General features: G+C 40.9%; 1 protein-coding gene across 2 annotated transcripts in view; it reads left to right on the plus strand.

Annotated features, from left to right (window-relative positions):
* UGT8 (UDP glycosyltransferase 8) overlaps positions 1 to 19,644 on the plus strand; it is a 62,880-nt gene that overhangs the window by 2,564 nt on the left and 40,672 nt on the right. For both annotated transcript variants that reach the window (XM_038755130.1, XM_038755129.1), the window contains exon 2: positions 17,530 to 18,341. In XM_038755130.1, coding sequence (XP_038611058.1) covers positions 17,532 to 18,341 — 810 coding nt within the window. In that variant the 5' untranslated portion in view covers positions 17,530 to 17,531. The remainder of the gene's footprint in view (positions 1 to 17,529; positions 18,342 to 19,644) is intronic.

Genomic DNA, 19,644 nt, shown 5'->3' on the forward strand with positions numbered 1-19,644 from the left:
ATAAATAGATCGAATGATTGAATGCTCTGCACACAGTAAGTGCTCAGTAAATAGATCGAATGATGGAATGTGCTGCACACAGTAAGCGCTCAATAAGTACGATCGAATGAGTGAAAGGGGACTGGAAGAGGTTGTGTAAATTGCATGAGTAGCCCAACGTGCATTTGCAGGCGAAGGAGTGGTTTGGGCCTGGAGGGGGGTTGGAAAGCCCAAAAGGGAAAGTGAAATGGATAGGGCCCTGTGCCTTGTTGGAAGAGCTCTCGGTTAGCAGGTGCCACAATTGACTGGTTTCAGCTGGAGCGTGGAGAAAGGTGTCAGGTGTGGTTTGATTCTGCGCCATTTTCCTCCCTTCTTTCCCCACCCACTCCTCATTGCTGGGAAGGTGAGCAAAATCCCTTTCCCTTCTTCTGCAGGGGGTGGGGAGCAAACCCCATTTTCCCCCGCAGGCCATCGCCTGAGCCTCCACCAAGTGAAGGGCTATCGCCCTCCTCAGGATTTCAGAATTCCCTAAAAAAGATTCCTTTTCCGGGGAAACAGGACATGTCTGTCTGTGCTTTCACTTTTGCTAAGGGATGCACCTGCTGGCTGTTTCAACGTTCACCTCCCTGGCTCTTGTTCTTGTTTTTCTTAAAAAAAAAGAGGCTCAAAAATATTGCCTTTTGGTCTGAAACGTTCTGGTTCTGAAGCTTTTTGCCCCCCTGCCAAATTCAGCCGTTTACCCTTCCAACGCTCCCTGTTTATCCCAAAGCATTCACCCTTGCCCCCCACCCCCCGAGGAGGAAGATCAAAAATTGTTGGCTTTCATTTGGAGTTCAAAAAGTTAGGGATTTTACCAAGTGTTTTAATGGTATGAAGAGGAAGAGTCCTGTCAGAGGTGGCTTGCATAAGGGCATCTTTACTTTCCCACCTCCCTAACCCTAAATGCAAGTCAATCTTTGAGTTTTTATTTTCTTCAGGAGGAGGATAGAGGGGAGAGGAAATTGAAAGTGGTTCTGGATCATCATCCTCAATCGTATTTATTGAGCGCTTACTGTATGCAGAGCACTGTACTAAGCGCTTGGGAAGTACAAGTTGGCAACATATAGAGACAGTCCCTACCCAACAGTGGGCTCACAGTCTGGATCAGTCAAGATTGAGGTTGTGATACCTGGAAAATGTGTGACAATGTCACCCATATCAAATATGGCTTCGTGGGCAAGGAGGCTCTGAATTTCCCCTGCAGTCATTCAGAGAGGCCAGTTTGTGGTTAGTCTTTGAAACCTTTATGGTGTTCCAGCATTTTGGTTCCTGTCTGCACTACCTTATGTGTTGGTTCATTGTCCTGGCTCTGCTTTTGTCCTTTTCTGTGCTGATTTTTGGACTCTCACCACCCCCCACACACTTCACTTAGTTTCTCACTTCTTTTGCTCTTTGTTCTTTCTCCTGGATTTCTCCTCTCGTCTGCTGTTTCTTCTCCTTGCCAGGTCTGCCCCTTGAATAATCGTTCAGCTCCCTTTTATAGTCTCGCTGTGGGCCTCCCTGTCCACCTCTGGACCTTTCCTCTCCCTCCCCCTCCTGTGTGCAGACCACTGAGCCTGAGGTCTCTCCCAGGTTCTCCATTCTACTATGCATATTTTCAGCCTTTGTCATCCTCATGGCATTGTTGGAGTTTCTCCTGTGGACAGAGCACTGGACTAGGAGTTTGAGATGGAAATATTTACAAGAAGACCCGGTCACTGCCCTCAAGCAGTTTAGAGGCTAGTAAAAGGGAAAAAAAAAAAATCTTAACGCATTTATATCATGCCTGATGAGAACTGGCTCATGTGGGTTTTGTGTTTCTCTTCGAAATGTTTTATCTATTTAGGAAGTGCATTTTCAGTAGTAGTTATAAGAGCCTGCTCAACTCTGGCCCTAGGGCTGTATCCAGCCGTGGACTTTAATCCAGTGCTTAGGGTTGGGCAGCACGGGAGATTTTATAGTATTGCTGGCTAACATGGCCTGGAAGCAGCACAGGAGCAGAGAATAGATGAATTAGGAGCGTGCTAATGGCCCTTAAGCCAAAAAATGTGCCCCTCTCCTTCCCCTCCCCTTCACCTCCCCTCAACCCGGACCACCTGCTACAGACAGAGCTCTAGATAGAGAAATAGTAGCCCAACCCCTCTCAGCCTTACTCTCTCAGTAAATGATTATCTTGTATATACCCTAGGGCTTAGTGTTAAGTAACTGCAATACCATGAATTCCAATATAAAGATCACCATTGTTCATTGGTGGATAAAAACCCTATCTTAAGCCTCTTTTAAAATTAAAAAAAGCTACAATGATGAGTCTTTGCTACAGGTTGAAAATTTTAAAAATGATTGCAGAAGAATCAGTAGTCCGAATTTATATTTGAATATGAGCCACTCTGTTCTCTTATAACATGGGGCTCATGATCCTGAAGAACTCCACCTTAACAAAAACTTTTTCTTTTATGGTATTCATTAAGCACTTGTGTGTCGGGCACCGTACTAAGCTCTGCTAGTATGGTTAGAAACTAATCAGATTGGACATGGTCCTTCTCCCACATGGGGCTATGGTCTTAATAACCATTTTACAGATGAGGGAACTGAGGCACAGAGAAGTTGTGACTTGCCCAGAGTCACACAGCAGACAAGTGACAGAACCAAAATTAGGACGCAGGTCCTTCTGACTCTCAGGCCCAGGCTCTGACCATTAGGCCATGCTGCTTCTCATGCTAGTGGGTTTTCCTTGCATTGTAGTACTCCTCTCGTGCAAAACTGCACTCATATGTCCAACCATTTCTTTGACGCCATATCACATTCCATTGAGATTCGTTGTCAGAAGAACATTCCTTAAGGTGCAGTTATGTCCTCTCCAAAGGCAAATTAAAAATGCATTGGGAGAATTGGATGAACCTTAAAAAGCGTTCAAGGTCATCTATGCTTGAAAATCTAATTAGAAAATCATATTTACATCTGACCCAACTTTTCAAGAATCAAAAGCCAGTTAATTATTCATTTTGCTCAGTAATGTACTGAGTTTACTAAATTTTTCTTGTTCTGTGGCCCTACTTGATGCCACAGGTTTCTTTCTTTTCCTGGAATTTCAGATTACCTTTCTCCCAAATTCATTCCAGTTTTAAAATGCTTTTATTTGGGGCTTCATTTAATGATTAGACTATAAAAAGGGAAAATTTTTTTGTTCAATTTTAAGGAAATTTCTGATCTTATGAGAGCACCATTTCTACACCTAATCAGTCGTATTAAAATCAAAATAATTTTAGTTTGAAAATAAAGAAAACCAAGGCTGAATTTACACAAGCCAAGTAGAAAGTTGAGGTTTAATAAATCCTGGGTCTAAGGTTTTTTTAAATTAAGCAATCAGTTGTATTTATTGAATGTTTCCTTTGTGCAGAGCACTCACTATTCTGTGATACACAACTTTAAATTGTATATTCTAAGTTACTTACATTAACATCTGTCTCAACTCTATTATGGGCAGGGATCGTGTCTGCCAAGTCTGCTGTTCATTACTCTTGCAAGTGTTTAGTACAGTGCCCTACACATAATGCTCAACAAATACCACTGATTGCTTTAGAGAAAACAATTAGCAGACATGTTCCCTGCCTATAGAAAGCTTACAGTCTACATATATAACTCATCCAGATTATCTTGCATTACAACATTGGTTTTGCTTTGTGAAAATACAGGATATCGGAAATTTCATTTTTATAAAATTCTTCCGGTGCTCATGTTTGCTTGGGCATCAATTTGAAATGAGTTACTTTTGGCTGCAGATGTCACTATTTGGTGCCTTAAAGCAGAAACCTAAACTCAGGATGAGTAAATTCAACAACAAAATGCAAATGTATAAAACAAATTATCTGCTTGAGAAGTTCCAATCATCAACACAGAAAAAGAAGTGACTTGGGTTTTTTGTTCATAGGTGTGTTGACAACCATTTTCTCACATGTACTAGGTAAAATTACCTTAGCTAGTGCTCCAGAAATAGTAAACTTCTGAAGAATGGTTCATATTATATACATTTTAATGACTTATTACTGGTTCTCAGTGCCAATGAAGATTGTGCCCATGAGATGATATTTTTCTGTTATGACAGTCTGGGAAAGCTCCCTTCATAAAAGCTCTGCCCTAATCCAATTTTCAATATGTGTTTATAAATTGATCCCAAGTGTTTTGAAACACCAGACTCTATCCTATTCAAGTATTCAATTTGTGGTTACAGATTAAACCCGAGTGTTTTGAGACACCTGTCTCATAACGTTAACGAAAAACCTGTTCTTATGATGCGTGGTAAACAATTTGTCAAATCATCAATCAAAATCCCAACTGCTAAATGCCACAGGAAGTTGTGCCAGCTGAGATATTCAGCCTGTTCAAGAGAAGTTAGAGTAAATACATGAATGAATCATGCACAGAGGCTGCAGTCAGAAGGGAAAATTAGGGATGCAGCAGTTTAAATTTAGGGGGCATGTTAGCGAAGTCCCTCCCTAATTGGGAAGTTAAATTTGTGAGTGAGGGGCACATGAAGGAGTGCTAGTACACTTAATTACAATTCTTCTTTGAGGTGGTTTCCATTGTCACTATTTAAGGGTGTGATTGTTGCCATTAGATGTTGTTTGGCTCAGTCCTAAAGGAGGTTTAGAGTGGAAACTGCCTATATCAGTTTACATGATACTCTTTTTCCCAATAATATTAGAAATTATTACTTAGATCTTGTAAAATTATCTGGTAAAATAGCAATCATTCTAATATGTGGTGAAATACTGTGATAGTCAAGTATATTACTTAACACGCATGCTGTAGAAATCTAAGTGCATGATCTTAAGTAGAGCCAATTAAGCTGTCTTGTGCAAAATCATCTTCTTCTACATTAGAAATTTAAACTGAGACTGTCTTTACTAAGCCCCTGAGGGCAGACAAAACCAAAGTTCATGTTCAATCCTTTAATCTTTCAGAAATTTTTCAATTGTCCTGGAAAAGGATATTTTTCAGAGTTGCCCTTTCATTTTATCTTTTTCAAGGGAGGGATTTAGGAGCACTTTCTTTATGGATAACTATTTTTTTGCTAATCCAGACCATTAAATGGAGATGCTCCAGAGGGAAGGCTGCCTTCGTTGACCTATTTTATCATTTAAATAGCGCAATATATTGCTCCAATATGCTCTCTCTGGGGAGAATGGAAAATGCCTAAGGAGACTTATTTAGTATTAATGAAGAGAATGGTTGACAATTGGGGGAAGTAGTGTGGCCTAGTGGGTAAAGCACAGGCCTGGGAGCCAGAGGAGCTGGGCTGTAATTTTGGCTCTGCCACTTGCCTGCTGTGTGACCTTGGACAAGTACATCTCTGTGCTGTAGTTTTCATAACTGCAAAAAAGGGGATTTAGTACGTGTTCTTTACTGTGAGCCCCAAGGGTGAAAAGGTCTGTGCCTGGCCTGATTGGCTTGTTTCAACCCCAGTGTTCAGAACAGTCCTTGACACATTAGAAGCACCTAAATGCTGTACAAAAACTGGCTGATGAATTTGAACAGGGAAGACTGCCAAGTGCTGAATTTCATTAAAAACAAGAAAACTCCAAAACTTCAGTTGACTGATGTCAGCAAAATGCGTTTTTGGCTAGGGATTTTTTCCACTTTCCCCTCCCTCTCCTCAGTCATCCACATAGTTGTGGCTGAAGAAAAGCCTGATCTTTTTCATGGTAGCCAAGAGCTATTTTCCAGGTTAGCATCATCACTTCAGTGGTTGGGTGGTGTAGTGTCCTATTAGAGAGACAGCCTAGGGGGATAGTTTAAAGGGGCTAAAGGATTGGGAACAATCAGTTGAGTGTGAAGATCTTTTCAAGAGATGTTGGTTAGTATAGTGCTCCGCACATAGTAAACATTTAAATACCACAATTATTGAAAACGTTTTGTGTTTCTGGTGACAGTGAACAGATTTTTCCATATTGAACAAGTGACATAGATTTTTACCCAGAAAGGGTCTTGCTTTTTCCTTTTCCTATTTGCCTTTCATTCTGGCCTTCTGAGAAAGGGTATGAATTCTGATCAGTCCATGGGTCAAACCCTACCTATGGGGCAAGGTTTAACTCCCACCTGTGTATTCTCTCCCAGTGTTTAGCACAGTGCTCTGCACACAGTAAGCCCATAGTAATGTTAATACTAACCCATTTCTAGCCTGTGTGTGTTATGCTTCTCAAGGGCTGCATTTGGGTACAGTCTCCCCCTGAAAACAGTTAGGTTCTTGTGGACAAGGAACTTGTCTAACAACTCTGTTGTAGTCCCCCAGGCGCTTGGTGCAGTGCTCTGCATACAGTAAACACTCCATAATTCCGTTGATTATGATGATGGCTTTAAGATTATGCAGGGGCAAATGAATCAAAGGAAAGGATAGTCTAGAGGAAACTGTTCAACCTCTCTTGGCACGTAGGACCTTTATGGTATATTCCGTTATTCAGCCACTCATCCTGGTACAAATGTATTGTTGCCTGTTATTCTTGTTTACCCTCCTGGTCCCACTATTTGTAAGTAATTTGTGTCTACGTGTGTTCCCCCATTAGACTTTAAGTGCCATGAAGGCAGGGAATGCTTGATTTTGCTTTAATTATACTCAAGCACTTAGTACAGTGCTCTTTGCACAAGTGATCACATCAGTGCTGAGTGCCTACTAAATGCGGAGAAGTATAACTAAGCATTTGAGAGGGTACAGTACCTCAGAGTTGGCAAACACCTTTCCTGCCCACCACAGGCTTTCAGTTTAGAAGGGGAGGCAAACATTAATATAAAGTATTTTCTACACTGTAGATATGTACACAAGTGCTGTGGGAATGAGGGTGAATAGCAAATTCATAAAGGTCACATATCCTAGTGCATAGATGACACAGAAGGGAGAGGAAGCCAGGGAAAAGAGAGTTTAACTGGGGAAGGCCTCTTGGAGGAGAACTCAGGGACTGAACTTTTTTTTTACTGTTATTTAAGCAGTTACTATGAATTAAACAGTGGTCTAAGCTCTGGGGTAGGTACAAGTTAATTATGACACGGTCTCTGTCCCACGTGGGCCTCACAGTATCAGTAGGAGGGAGGACAGGTATTTAATCCCCATTTTACTGAGGTGGAAACTGAGGCACAGAGCAGTTAAGTGTCTTGCCCTAGGTGCCGCAGCAAGCAAATGGCAGAGCCGGAATTAAAACCCAGGACCTCATACTCCCAGGCCTGTGCTCTTTCCACAAGGCCATGATAATGAAGTTTCAAGAATTTTTAATGAGAAAGCTGAATATCTGAATAGCTGATTTTCTTTTGATTCACAATGAATGTGGTTCATTGCAGGACTTGATTTGAATTTGACCTGCCTCCTTTTTTTTTTTTCCTATAAGAGAATGCCTGATAGTGCAAACAATTCTGCTTATCATTCCTGTGGCTATAGAAAGACAGTAATTAGAGAACAAGTTAAATTGATGTTAGAATATTTGAGTTTAGTTTTTTTCCAGTTGTAGGACTTATCAGAATTGACTGTCACTGTGTTCTTTATTAATTTTTTTTAAATTTGTTCCAGAATGAGGTCAGAATCAAAACAAAGAAATTCTTTATTGGCCTTTGGATGCTATTGGCTGCTTAGTTTGTCAGGTGATGGTGTGACATGGGAAGAGCTTGTACAAGCCAGTCCCCATTGTGGAAGAATACAAGATGCACCCCTCCTTTCACAAGGCACATGCATTTTCCCCTCTAGTTCATTCTCAACCAAACTCAAATAGACCAAAATCTGTTTTCAACATGGGTATAAATTTGAAACGTAAGTTCCCTCTTGCTTTTAGTGCAAAATATATTGCGATGTGGTATTTGGAATTCATTTTTCATATTGAAATCTTTGAGCAAAGAACCATTGCTTGTGCAGGTGAGTTTAAGCAAATAAGGGTTGGCTTTAATGATTTGAACTCCCTTTCCCACCACTAAATATCCCTCTGATCCTTTCATCAGAGAGGTTAAAACAAACAAAACTGATCACTGTTATGGCATTTTGTTCTGTGACCCAGAATGAGAAACATATCTCAATGATGTAAAGGGAAAAAAAAAGTATTTTCACTGAAAAATGGTGAAAGGTGACAGATTTATTCGTTTGAACCTGTTATATTGAGCAAATACCGCAGGACTTGTAAACAAAAGTGATTAAGGGCACTAAACTAATGGGTAGCAATAGATAATTTCCCTGAAAACAGTCATGAGTCATGACTTTGAATTTGCAGAACTGGCGTAAGGAATGCCATCTCTATTATTCATTGCATGGTAGTTATCAAACTTCATCACGCTACACCAATGGTGTCTCAAACCTTGCAGTTTAGTTAGGTCTCAGTCTCCCTAAGAAGTCTGTGGACATCTCCAGTTGCAAGTATGACTCCAATTACCCCTAACCCTCACTTCTTAATGATGTTGTTACTTTCATCTGTTATTGGCTTTTTAAGAAAGATTGATCTTGTATTTTCCTTTTCAATTGACAACACTGTGCAGTTCCAGAATTCTCAGGTATGTTTTCTTTGTATCCTTGATCATTTGCTGTTAGAAAGTAATTTAGTGCCTGTGTATGGAAATCATGTACTCTTTTTCTTTAATTTCCCCTTTTACCCTTCAAAACTCCTGGAATCACTTAAAGCACTTTCTTTTAAACATAGTTCTTAGCATTTCCATATAAAGCACTGCTGGGGCAACAGCATTTTAGGCTGAGTGCGGTGTAACTACTAAAATTGCTCCGTTTTCTACAAAGACATTATTAAAGTAAATCAACGTTACTGTTATTAAGTGAGGGTTAGGTGGACGACTTGAAGGCTGACTGTACTCGATTAAAAAAAAGCATTTGATAAAATTGACTATGCAGGCTGTAGTAATATCCCGGAAGCTCATCACTAGTGTTAACACTAAACCAGGTGAATAAACTGAGTATGTAAACTATTTTGTTCTTTTCCACTTATTCTCTGATTTGGCAGATAAATTTGGTTGGTATTGAAGGCTAGTTAAACTCTTTAGCTTCCCTGATAAGAGTTCCATCAGAAAGTTGAATGAACAGTGTGACAATGCTTTTGATGAAGGATAAGGCACCTTCTGTGTTTTGGGTTTTAAACTCCAATATTAATGCAGGGTTTCTTTAAGCTGATATAGCACCTTCCCTAATTGCTTTTAAAACAGATTATACAGATTATTAACATCTCAGCACCATTTAGAAATGGTTTCTAGATCCCTGTTTTTTCATTTACATTTGGTTGTTCCTTATAGTTTTTGCTTTTGTTTTCAAATTATTGTTTTGTTAATACTTTTATAATTGTACTTTCCAAGTGCGTAGTACAGTGCTCTAAATATAGTAAGCATTCAATAAATACGATTGAATGAATGAATTGCTCTTTTTATGTAGTGCTTACAAGGTGCCAAGCACTGTGCTAAGTGCTGGGTTGGATACAATATACGCTGATCAGATGCAGTTCTGTCCCACGTGATGCTCACAGTCTAAAGGTGAGAGAACATAGGTATTTAATTTCCATTTTACAGATGAAAACCCAGATCTCCAGAAACCCTGTCCTGTGGTCATGCTGCTTCTGAACTTCAGTTGAAGCCTTCGTTAACTTTTCTGTAAAATGAAATGCAATGGATTCAATATGTAATCCATCAAGGTTTTTTTTGTTTTTGTTTTTTCAGATTTCTCTGCAAACAAGTCCTTAAAGGAGTGGTAAAATTATTCGAAAAATGTCAGGGCATCATATGTACCTCTGCTGGTAGTAATGATCAAAATTTCCCTATTTCCATTCTTTTATCTCATTTTCCCCATAAATTATTTTGTGCTTGTCAGTGTCCTTCATAAGACTGTAACCTTCTCAAGGATATGGATTTTGTCTCTTACTTTTATTGTACTATCCCAAGCTGTTAATTGAGAGCACTGTGTACTGTAAAGCCTGGCTCAACAAATACTAGAGAAGCAGCGTGGCTCAGTGGAAAGAGCCCGGGCTTTGGAGTCAGAGGTTGTGGGTTCAAATCCAGGCTCTGCCACTTGTCAACTGTGTGACTTTGGGCAAGTCACTTCACTTCTCTGGGCCTCAGTTCCCTCATCTGTCAAATGGGGATGAAGACTGTGAGCCCCCCCATGGGACAATCTGATCACCTTGTAACCTTCCCAGCGCTTAGAACAGTGCTTGGCATATAGTAAGCACTTAACAAATGCCATTATTATTACTATTGGTTGACTCGTTTCTGGCTGTGTTTAGGCTGACATAGCATCAGATAAAAGGGAGTTGTGAATTAACAGATTCCTGGTGGCTTAGTGGCCAGATGGAAACATAGAATGTAAAAATACTCTTTGAGACTCCAATTCAACAAATTATCCATTTTAAATTGCACTGTTGTGTTGGTAAAGGCCCAGCGTAAGTGGTGGATCTGTCCAAATGGCTAACAGGTTTGAAAAATAGTACCAAGCTTAAAAAGTTTAAAAAAAGAAGTACTAATATTGATTCATAGATATATTGAGGGAGGACATAGGAAAATAGTTTGCCTCCTTAAGCCATTCCTAGCTCAGATTTCTCTTGTCCCTTCCTACAAGTGGTAGCACTCAAATATGATTGAATGAATAAGTGATACAGCACTTGGACAAATGTGATTGTGTGTTTGTAAGGTCAGTTCTCCTCAACTGTGGGAGTAATATTCATGATGAAGCCCATGTTAAGGAAAATTCATGCTGACCGCCACAAATGAGCAATTCTTTTTTTCTGACATCATATCACATTCTATCCAATGAGACTTGTTGTCAGACAAATGTTTCCTCATTCCCTACAACGTCTTATCAAAGTTGTGTATTAAAAATACACATTGTGGGAGAATGGACTAGTTACATTTATTCATGATTGTGTCAGAGTTCTCACAAGAGGCAGACTTTTTGTGTGCATAATGTGGCTAGGACTTTGGGTCTCAGGTCGGCTCTTTTAGTCATATACTCATTTTTAAGAGAAATTCACCATCAGAGGTTTCTCCTTCCAGTGTGGAAATCAACTACATGCTTATCAGAGTGAGGTCATGATTTTATTTAAATGACCATTATATTCAATTGTATTAATTCAGCGCATAGTGTGTGCAAAGCACTTTACTGAGCACTTAAGCACTGTACTAAGCTCTTGATATTCAGCTCAGGCTATATTCAGCTCATAAGGAGCAAATGCAATACAGTAGCAAAATGAACTAAGACTGTCACATGCCAGGACTGACACTCATTTATGATTCTTAACTTTCCAGATCTAGTAGTAGAAGCATGTATTTTATTTCAGTGAAATTCACATCAAATCATCTGATCACATCTGGGCAATTATGATAGTGTCATGATAGTGATAGCCTGTAAGTTCGTTGTTATTATTGTACTCTCCCTAGCACTTAGTATAGTGCTCTGCATACAGTAAGTGTTCAATAAATACAATTGAATGAATGAAATATAGCTCTGTGGCACCAAAATTTGGACTTTGGCACAGCATTTTTTGTTCTCATCTGGACTGTCTAAGTTAATGGTAAATTGGTATATGGCAAACTTGGTCTTTATTAAGTACTTACTGAGTTTGGAGTACTATACTCTAGACTGTAAACTCATTACAGGCAGGGAACATTTGCTAATTCTTTTGTATTGTACTCTTTCAAGAGCTTAGTAGAGTGCTCTACATCTAGTAAGTGCTTAGTAAATATCATTGATTGGTTGGAAAATGCAGCAGAATTCAGTTAGTTTCCCTGTGATTAGCAAGCTCACAGTCTGATGCAGTTGACCAACCCAAAGTATTGAGCAAATAACGTAGGAGGGTAAAACAGGAAATAGTTCAAGTTTATTAGGATGAAACAGTTGTCATTAAATATACAAATGTCCATCCAAATAAAAACTTACACATATATAATATACATAAAGGCTGAGGCTAAGAATAAAATAAATATGCTAAGGGTGACTCTGAGTTCGCATAATGAGGCTGTTGTAAATTATTTGGAAAAGCATTTTGAAATATGTGGGGTTTTAGGAGGGCTTTGAAGATGGAAGATCTGTTGTCTGATAAATTGCTTGTGGAGATAACTTCAAACTGGGGAAGCAGCAAAGTAGGATAGATGTGAGAGACTAAGCTTAAAGGCAGGGATCCTAATAATAATAATAATAAAACTTTAAAAATGGTATTTGTTAAGCACTTACTATGTGCCAAACACTGTACTAAGTGCTAGAGTAGATGCAAGATAACCAGGTCCCACATGGGACTCACAGCTCAAGTAGGAGGGAGAACAGGTATTGAATCCCCGTTTTGCAGATGAGGGAACAGAGAAGTTAAGTGACTTGCCCAAGGTCACACAGGTAAGTGATGACCCTGGGTTAGAACCCAGGTCATCTGACTCCTGAGTCCGTGCTATACTTGTATACTTCTTGGTTTATGATGTCCCTTTTAGGGAAGAGGATAGGAGTTAGAAGTGGAAATTAAAGGAGGCCGGGAACACAAAAGTGGGAAGTGGAGAGAAAAATGAGATAGAAAAAAGGGGAGACATCTTCACCCCATTATTCAATTATTCAGCTATTCAGTGTATGCCTTAAATTTTCACTTGGTCTGAAAAAAATTTAAAATGACCAATATACATATTTGAAATTCAGAGGAGAGATGTTGCCTTTCAATTTAAATTCAAATGAACACAGTCATACAGTCCTGTCTGTATTTTGACATTGTGTCCTAATCTAGCAGTGTCTATTCTGGTATTTTATCCCTAATTTTGTTTTTTTTTCAGCTGTAAACAAGGACATTTCCTCTTAGGCATTGATGCATTTAAATTGAATTGGGTAAATTATTCTTCCAAAGCTGGGTATGCCCCATTTCCTTTGTGTGGATCTGTTGCCAAATGGTTTAATATTTAACTTCTGACTTGCACAGTATGTACATTAAATCACCCTCTTTTCTGGGGCACATGCCCTTGTTTCAAATATTAGTCACTCCCCACTTTGATTTCTTTATTTTTGAACCTTTCTGGGGACCTGCTGATATAGCAGGGGTCGTTTTTCATGTAGCATATTTTTCCTTAAAGAAAAATCCTCAAATGTGTATTAGATAAATATTCATAATTTCCAACCTGAAGTTGTACCAGAAATGTCTCTGGCCTTTGTGGAACATTTTATTTTTAATGGCCCTTTTCTTTTTCTCCCATTTTAAAATCACCTCAGTCATTCTTCAAATATTCCAAAGTAGGCTAATGTTAAAGTGCCAAAAGGAACTTTCAATTTGAGATTGGTTAGACATTTTGAGTTTTAAATATTTTAAGTGCTAATAAAATACTTCAAGATTTCATGCACTATTGTGGCATCACGTCTCCGTGTCCCATTTAGCTGTGTTGAAATGCTGACAATCAAAGTTTCTTTTTTTTTTTGACTCTTCGAAACTGTGACATAAAAATTGTGAGAAAGTCAGTCTTAGCCTCACCAGATTTCGTCTTTTAGTGAAGCATGCTCCAGTTCAGTCTTTTTTAACACTGCCTATAAATGACACGTGTTCTACAAAGCGGGAAGCCAGTCCTTAAATTTCTGAGATAGGCCCTAGTGTGACCATGACAACCTTCATAAATACTGGGCCAAGAGGCCCCAAGTGATATCACACATGTTATGCTCAGCCTTTGCACCATTTTATGGAAGTACATCTGAGTTTTTGGCCCATCCTAGAGTGTTTCTGTGGATGGGAGGGGGCGTCCAGCCCATTGACTTATTCCAGATCTTTTTCCAGGTCCCTCTCTAAGTGGGCTTTGTGTCTGAGCTGTGAAACTTGGTGGTGTAGGGAGAGACTGGATGCTCAGAGTTAAAATACTGGATATAAAGGTGTTTAGCATAGAATCATACCAGATAGGAGACAGGCCAGCTGAAAGCAAGACTCTCTACTATAAAGCTGTGCTTCTGGCTACCTTGATAATAATAATAATAATAATAATAATTGTGGTGGTTAATGGTATTTCTTACTGTTAGTATCATTATAAGATGATATATCATAATAATTGTAATAGTAATTACAATAATTGCAGTATTTAAGTGCTTACTATATGCCAGTACTGTACTAAGAGCTGGGGTAGGTACAAGAAAATCGGGTTAGACACAGTCCCTCGTTTTAGAAACGAGGTAACTGAGGAACAGAGAAGTAAAGTGACTTGCCCAAGGGCACATAGCAGTCACAGCCAACAGTAAGGAATTTCTATTTGTTGTGGATATGAATGGGCAAACACTGGAGGTTCCTGTAGTGGAGGAGCTCGGACTAGAATCCACGTCCTTCTGACTCCCAGGCTTGCTCTGTCCGCTACGCCATACTGCTTTCCCTCTTGTTATAATAATAATAATGGCATTTATTAAGTGCTTACTCTGTGCAAAGCACTGTACTAAGCACTGAGGGAGATACAAGGCAATCAGGTTGTCCCACGGGGGGCTCACAGTCTTAATCCCCATTTCACAGATGAGGGAACTGAGGCCCAGAGAAGTTGAGTGACTTGACCAAAGTCACACAGCTGACAAGTGGTGGGGTCTGGACCATGACCTCTGACTCCAAAGCCCAGGCTCTTTCCACTGAGCCACGCTGCACAGTGAGCATTTACTTTGTGCAGTGCACTGTACTAAGCACTTTGGGAGAGTACAGTACAATAGAGTTGGTAAATACATTTCCTACCTGCAAGGAGCTCATGGACTAGAGGAGGAGACAGGCGTATAAATATATTACAGATAAATATGTAAATACTGAGGAACAGAGGGTAGGGTGAATATCAAGTACTTAAAGGGGTAATAATCCAAGTGCATAGGTGAGCCAGAAGGGAGGAGTAGGGGGAAAGATGACAATCAGGAAAGGCCTCTTGGAGGAGGCTTTGAAATAAAGCTTTGAAGGTGGGGAGAGTGATCCTGTTGGATATGACTCGGGAGCCTGTTGCAGGACTTGGGCAAGGGTTTGCAGGCAAGATGGATGAGATTGAGGTATGTTGAGAAAATTAAAGTTAGAAGGAATGAAGTATGCGGTTTGGGTTGTAGCAGGAAATCCGGGACGTAAGTTGGGGGTGAAGTGACTGAATGCTTTAGAGCCAACAGTAAGGAATTTCTATTTGTTGGGAGTTGAACGGGAAAACACTGGAGGTTCCTGAAGTACTTTCTATTTGCAGTCCCTGTCCCATATGAGGCTCACAGTCTTAAAAGGGAGAGAGGCAAGGTATTTAATCCCTATTTTCTAGGTGAGGAGAATTGTGCGTCAGTGCGTGGGGGGAGAACAAAGGAAATGAGAAAGGTTTCAGTTATTTCACTTTCTTTTAAAGTGTTAGGCAACTATTCAGTAACTCTTGACTCTCCATATCACTCCGGATCTTAAAACTAAATTGATTTCTGTTGGAAACAATAAGATTTCATGATTGCACAGTGACTTTCTTTTCCACACAAACCCAAGTTATTGTTAGTGTCCCATTCTGACATCCATCCAGGCTCCCAGTCACACACCCCTTTCTCCCCCAAGCCTGTCTCCCATCCTTGTGGTCCTTATTTCCTACTCCACATCCCTTTGGTTTCTTGCTACTCTCCAGCTATAACCCATCCTGCACACTTCGCTCCTCTACTGCCAGCACTTCTTACTGTGCCTCGATCTCGTCTGTCACCGCTGACCTCTCGCTTATGTCCTGCATCTGGGTTGGAACACCCTCCCTCTTTATATCCAACAGACAATGACTCTTCTCCCCTTCAAAGCCTTATTGAAGGCCCATCTCCTCCAAGAGGCCTTCCCTGACTAAGCCCTTTCCTCTTCTCCCATCCCCTTCTGCGTCACCCTGACTTGCTCCCTTTATTCATCCCCCTTCCCAGTCCCACAACATTTATGTGCATATCTCTATTTTTATTTACTTACATTAATGCCTTTCTCCTCCTCTAGACTGTAAGCTCGTTGTGGGCTGGGAATATGTCTGTTCTATTGTTCTCTCCTAGGTGCTTAGTACAGTGCTTTGCACATGGTAAGCGCTCAATAAATACATCTGACTGACTTGGGGCCAGCTCAGTGCTCAAAACCAGTTCCCTTTGGAGTGACAGTTTTTAAACTTGTGCTGTTTTGGTCCCTGCAGAAGTTGAATAATTGCTGCCAATAACAGTCCCTGTTTGTGGGAGTTTGGTAGATCCAGGAGGTAGGGGCTGCAGGGTAGTGGGAGATCTTGGCCTGCAGTGGGGATGAGGTGGGCCATCGTAAGAAGGGAAGACAGTCAGTGATATCGTAGCCCAGTGGGAAAACTGCTGACCTGGGAGTCGGAAGACCTGGATTCCAGTACCAGCTCTGCTGCTTACCCATTGTGCTGACCTTTGGCAAGTCACTTAACTGCTCTGTGCCTTAGTTCCCTCATCTACGAAATGGTGTATAGTACCTGTTAAAAACAAATGGTATTTAAGCGCTTACTATGTGCTGAGCACTGTTCTAAGTGATAGAGTAGATACAAGGTAATCAGGTTGTCCCACTTGTGGCTCAGTCTTAATTCCCATTTTACAGATGAGGAAACTGAGGCAGAGAGAAGTTAAGAGACTTGCCCAGGGTCACACAGCAGACATGTGGCGGAGGCGGGATTAGAACCTACATCCTCTGACTCCCAAGCCCGTGCTCTTTCCACTAAGCCGTGCTGCCTCTCCACCTGTTCTCTTTCCTATGTGGAACAGGGTCTGTATCTGACCAGATTAACTTGAATCTACCCCTGTGTTTAGTACAATGTGTGGCACTAATAGGAAGTATTAACTATCACAGAATACTAATAACATTATTATTGTTTGTATTCTTGTCCATAATAAATCCTATTGATATTCAGTCATAGTATCTAAAGGGCTCTTTTTCAAATTCTCTTTGAAAACAAAATGAGCTCTAGTGCTAACGAGTTTTCAAGAGAATTCGATATTTCCCTGCTGTTGATTTTCCGTAAGTTGCTAGTGTTGGCTGATAGGCAATGGAAACTACTTCAGTTAGAAAAGGTAATGTATAATAAGGTTTTTTTTTAATCAGGAAATTGCGTTTGATCTAAATGGAATTTTTCTCAAGCCTTTTCCAGCATTTTGCCTTCCAAAATCCTTGCATTCTTAGTTGACTGTAAAGAAACATTCAGTAAGCTCATTGTGGGCAGGGAATCTGTCTACCTACTCTGTGTTGTACTCTCCCAAGTATTTAGTACAGTGCTGTGCTCACAGTAATCTCTCAATAAATGCCGTTGATGATGACCATTCAGAGCTCTTCCTCTCTGTGGTAAGATGGGCTACCCATTGTCTTTTTCACATCACGTGGTAGCTCTGAGCTTTGTGAGCTTCCGTTATCTGTGAAATTGGGCTAGTAATCACTTCTATTACCCTCATATGCTTTGTGAGACTTTTCAAGTTGTTACCTTTCCAGTTCTTCCTAGCAGAAGGGTGGAACACCCCAAGCCATTTGCCTGTCTGAGCCTTGGATAACATCATTATGTGGGGTCTACTGATGTATAAATACTCTAAATCTGATGGCTTGTCGGTTTTAACTGGTTTCCTGATTGTCATTTCAGCTATGAAGACCTACAGTCTGTTTCTCCTACTCCTGTGGAGTGCCAAGGCTGCCAAAATTGTCATCGTGCCGCCTATCATGTTTGAGAGCCATATGTACATTTTCATGACTCTAGCTTCGGCCTTGCATGAGAGAGGCCATCAGACGGTGTTCCTCCTCTCCGAGGGCCGTAACATCCCTGCCTCGAGTCACTACCGAATCCAACGCTATCCAGGAATCTTTAACAGCACCACCTCAGATGCGTTTCTCCAGTCCAAAATGCGGAACATTTTCTCCGGGAGCTTGACGGTCCTGGAGCTGTTTGACATTTTGGACCACTATTCCAAGAACTGTGATGTGATGGTGGGGAACCAGGCCTTGATGCAGAGCCTGAAGAAGGAGAAGTTTGACCTGCTGCTGGTGGATCCCAATGAGATGTGTGGGTTTGTCATAGCTCATCTTTTAGGGGTCAAGTATGCTGTCTTTTCGACCGGCCTTTGGTATCCGGCTGAGGTGGGGGCTCCTGCTCCCTTGTCCTATGTTCCTGAATTTAACTCACTCCTAACAGACCACATGAACTTGCTCGAGAGGATAAAAAACACCGGCGTTTACCTCTTTTCCCGATTGATGGTCAGGTTTGTGGCTCTTCCAAAGTACGAGAGGATAGTGCAGAAATACAGCCTGCAGCCAGAGAGGTCTATGTACGACTTGGTGCACAGCTCCAGCCTGTGGATGCTCTGTACTGATGTAGCCCTGGAGTTTCCGAGACCCACGCTGCCTAATGTCGTGTACGTGGGAGGAATCCTAACCAGACCAGCCAGCCAACTGCCAGAAGTAAGTTTTGCTGAACTCTCCGGTAATTCCCTTGACATCCAAGAACTTCATTTCCGAGATTCAACTTGTGGTCAATATCTGTTTTCTGTGAAATACTGTCGGAGGGGTTTCTAGCAGTCTGAAGTGGTAGGAGGGATGGGAAGAGGATTTTATGGTGGTAGTAAATAGTAGAACTCTGGAAACAGGCATAGACAGAAGTCCCCAGAGTGTCTTGTATTAGGAAATGGATTTTTGGCAGTGTGCTGCTGCCTTCCTTCCTATTAGATCACTGCACTCTATGCCCTAGTGTGAACATGGCTAGCAGGGATGCAAGAGTGAGGTGTTGTTACATAAACCACTGTCACTAGAATCAATTCAGGTGCACTTGTTCTCGGTCCTGACATCTTAGGACCTGTCTGTTGGTCTCTACAGTTGGCTGCTTCGTCGCCATCTATATGCAGAACACTTTGGTGTCAATCAATCAATCAATCGTATTTATTGAGTGCTTACTGTGTGCAGAGCACTGTACTAAGCGCTTGGGAAGTACAAGTTGGCAACATATAGAGACAGTCCCTACCCAACAGTGGGCTCACAGTCGAGAAATAGTGTCCTATTGTGTAAGTGACTAATTACCTACTAGAAATCACATGTACCCTGGAGACAAAAGAAGTTCCTCATTTTGCATGTTGGGGTCTAGGATCTCAGGTTTTGATTGGGGTTTGCAAACCCAATATATGATTGTAATGCTTTGGGTTTGGTCTCGGGTGATCTGGGAGGCCCTGGGGCAGAGGGAAGGAACAGTAGGGCTAATTTGGGTGTGAGTTCTGTTTATGTGATTTCATCGTTTTGAAGGGGTTGTTCCTTCACACTGTGACCGTGCGATACCTAAAAGTTGAGTGTGTCAGCTAGACTTTGCACGTTGTGTTATACAAGGTGTTGATGTATGGTGTCAGTGCAATCAATCAATCATTTATTGAGCGCTTACTGTGTGCAGAGCACTGTACTAAGTGCTTGGGAAGTACAAGTTGGCAACATATAGAGATGGTCCCTACCCAGCAGTGGGCTCACAGTCTAGAGTTTGAGTGACTTAAACTTGTGGGCCTTTTGATAAATTGCAAAGCTCATGTCAGTATGAGTCAGATCAACCCACTTGTATTTTTTAAATTTACTTTGAGATGCTTCATTGGCTTGAAAGGAGCAGTTGTTTTTGATCAAATTCATTTGATTATACTGACATAATATAAAGGTGAGTGGAGGTGCTTGGTTTTGGAACCAATAAAAAAAATAGTAGAGTCAACTGCTATTACTGGCATTTCCTTCCCTT

This window comes from Tachyglossus aculeatus, chromosome 12, assembly GCF_015852505.1.
Source record: "Tachyglossus aculeatus isolate mTacAcu1 chromosome 12, mTacAcu1.pri, whole genome shotgun sequence".
NCBI lineage: Eukaryota > Metazoa > Chordata > Mammalia > Monotremata > Tachyglossidae > Tachyglossus > Tachyglossus aculeatus.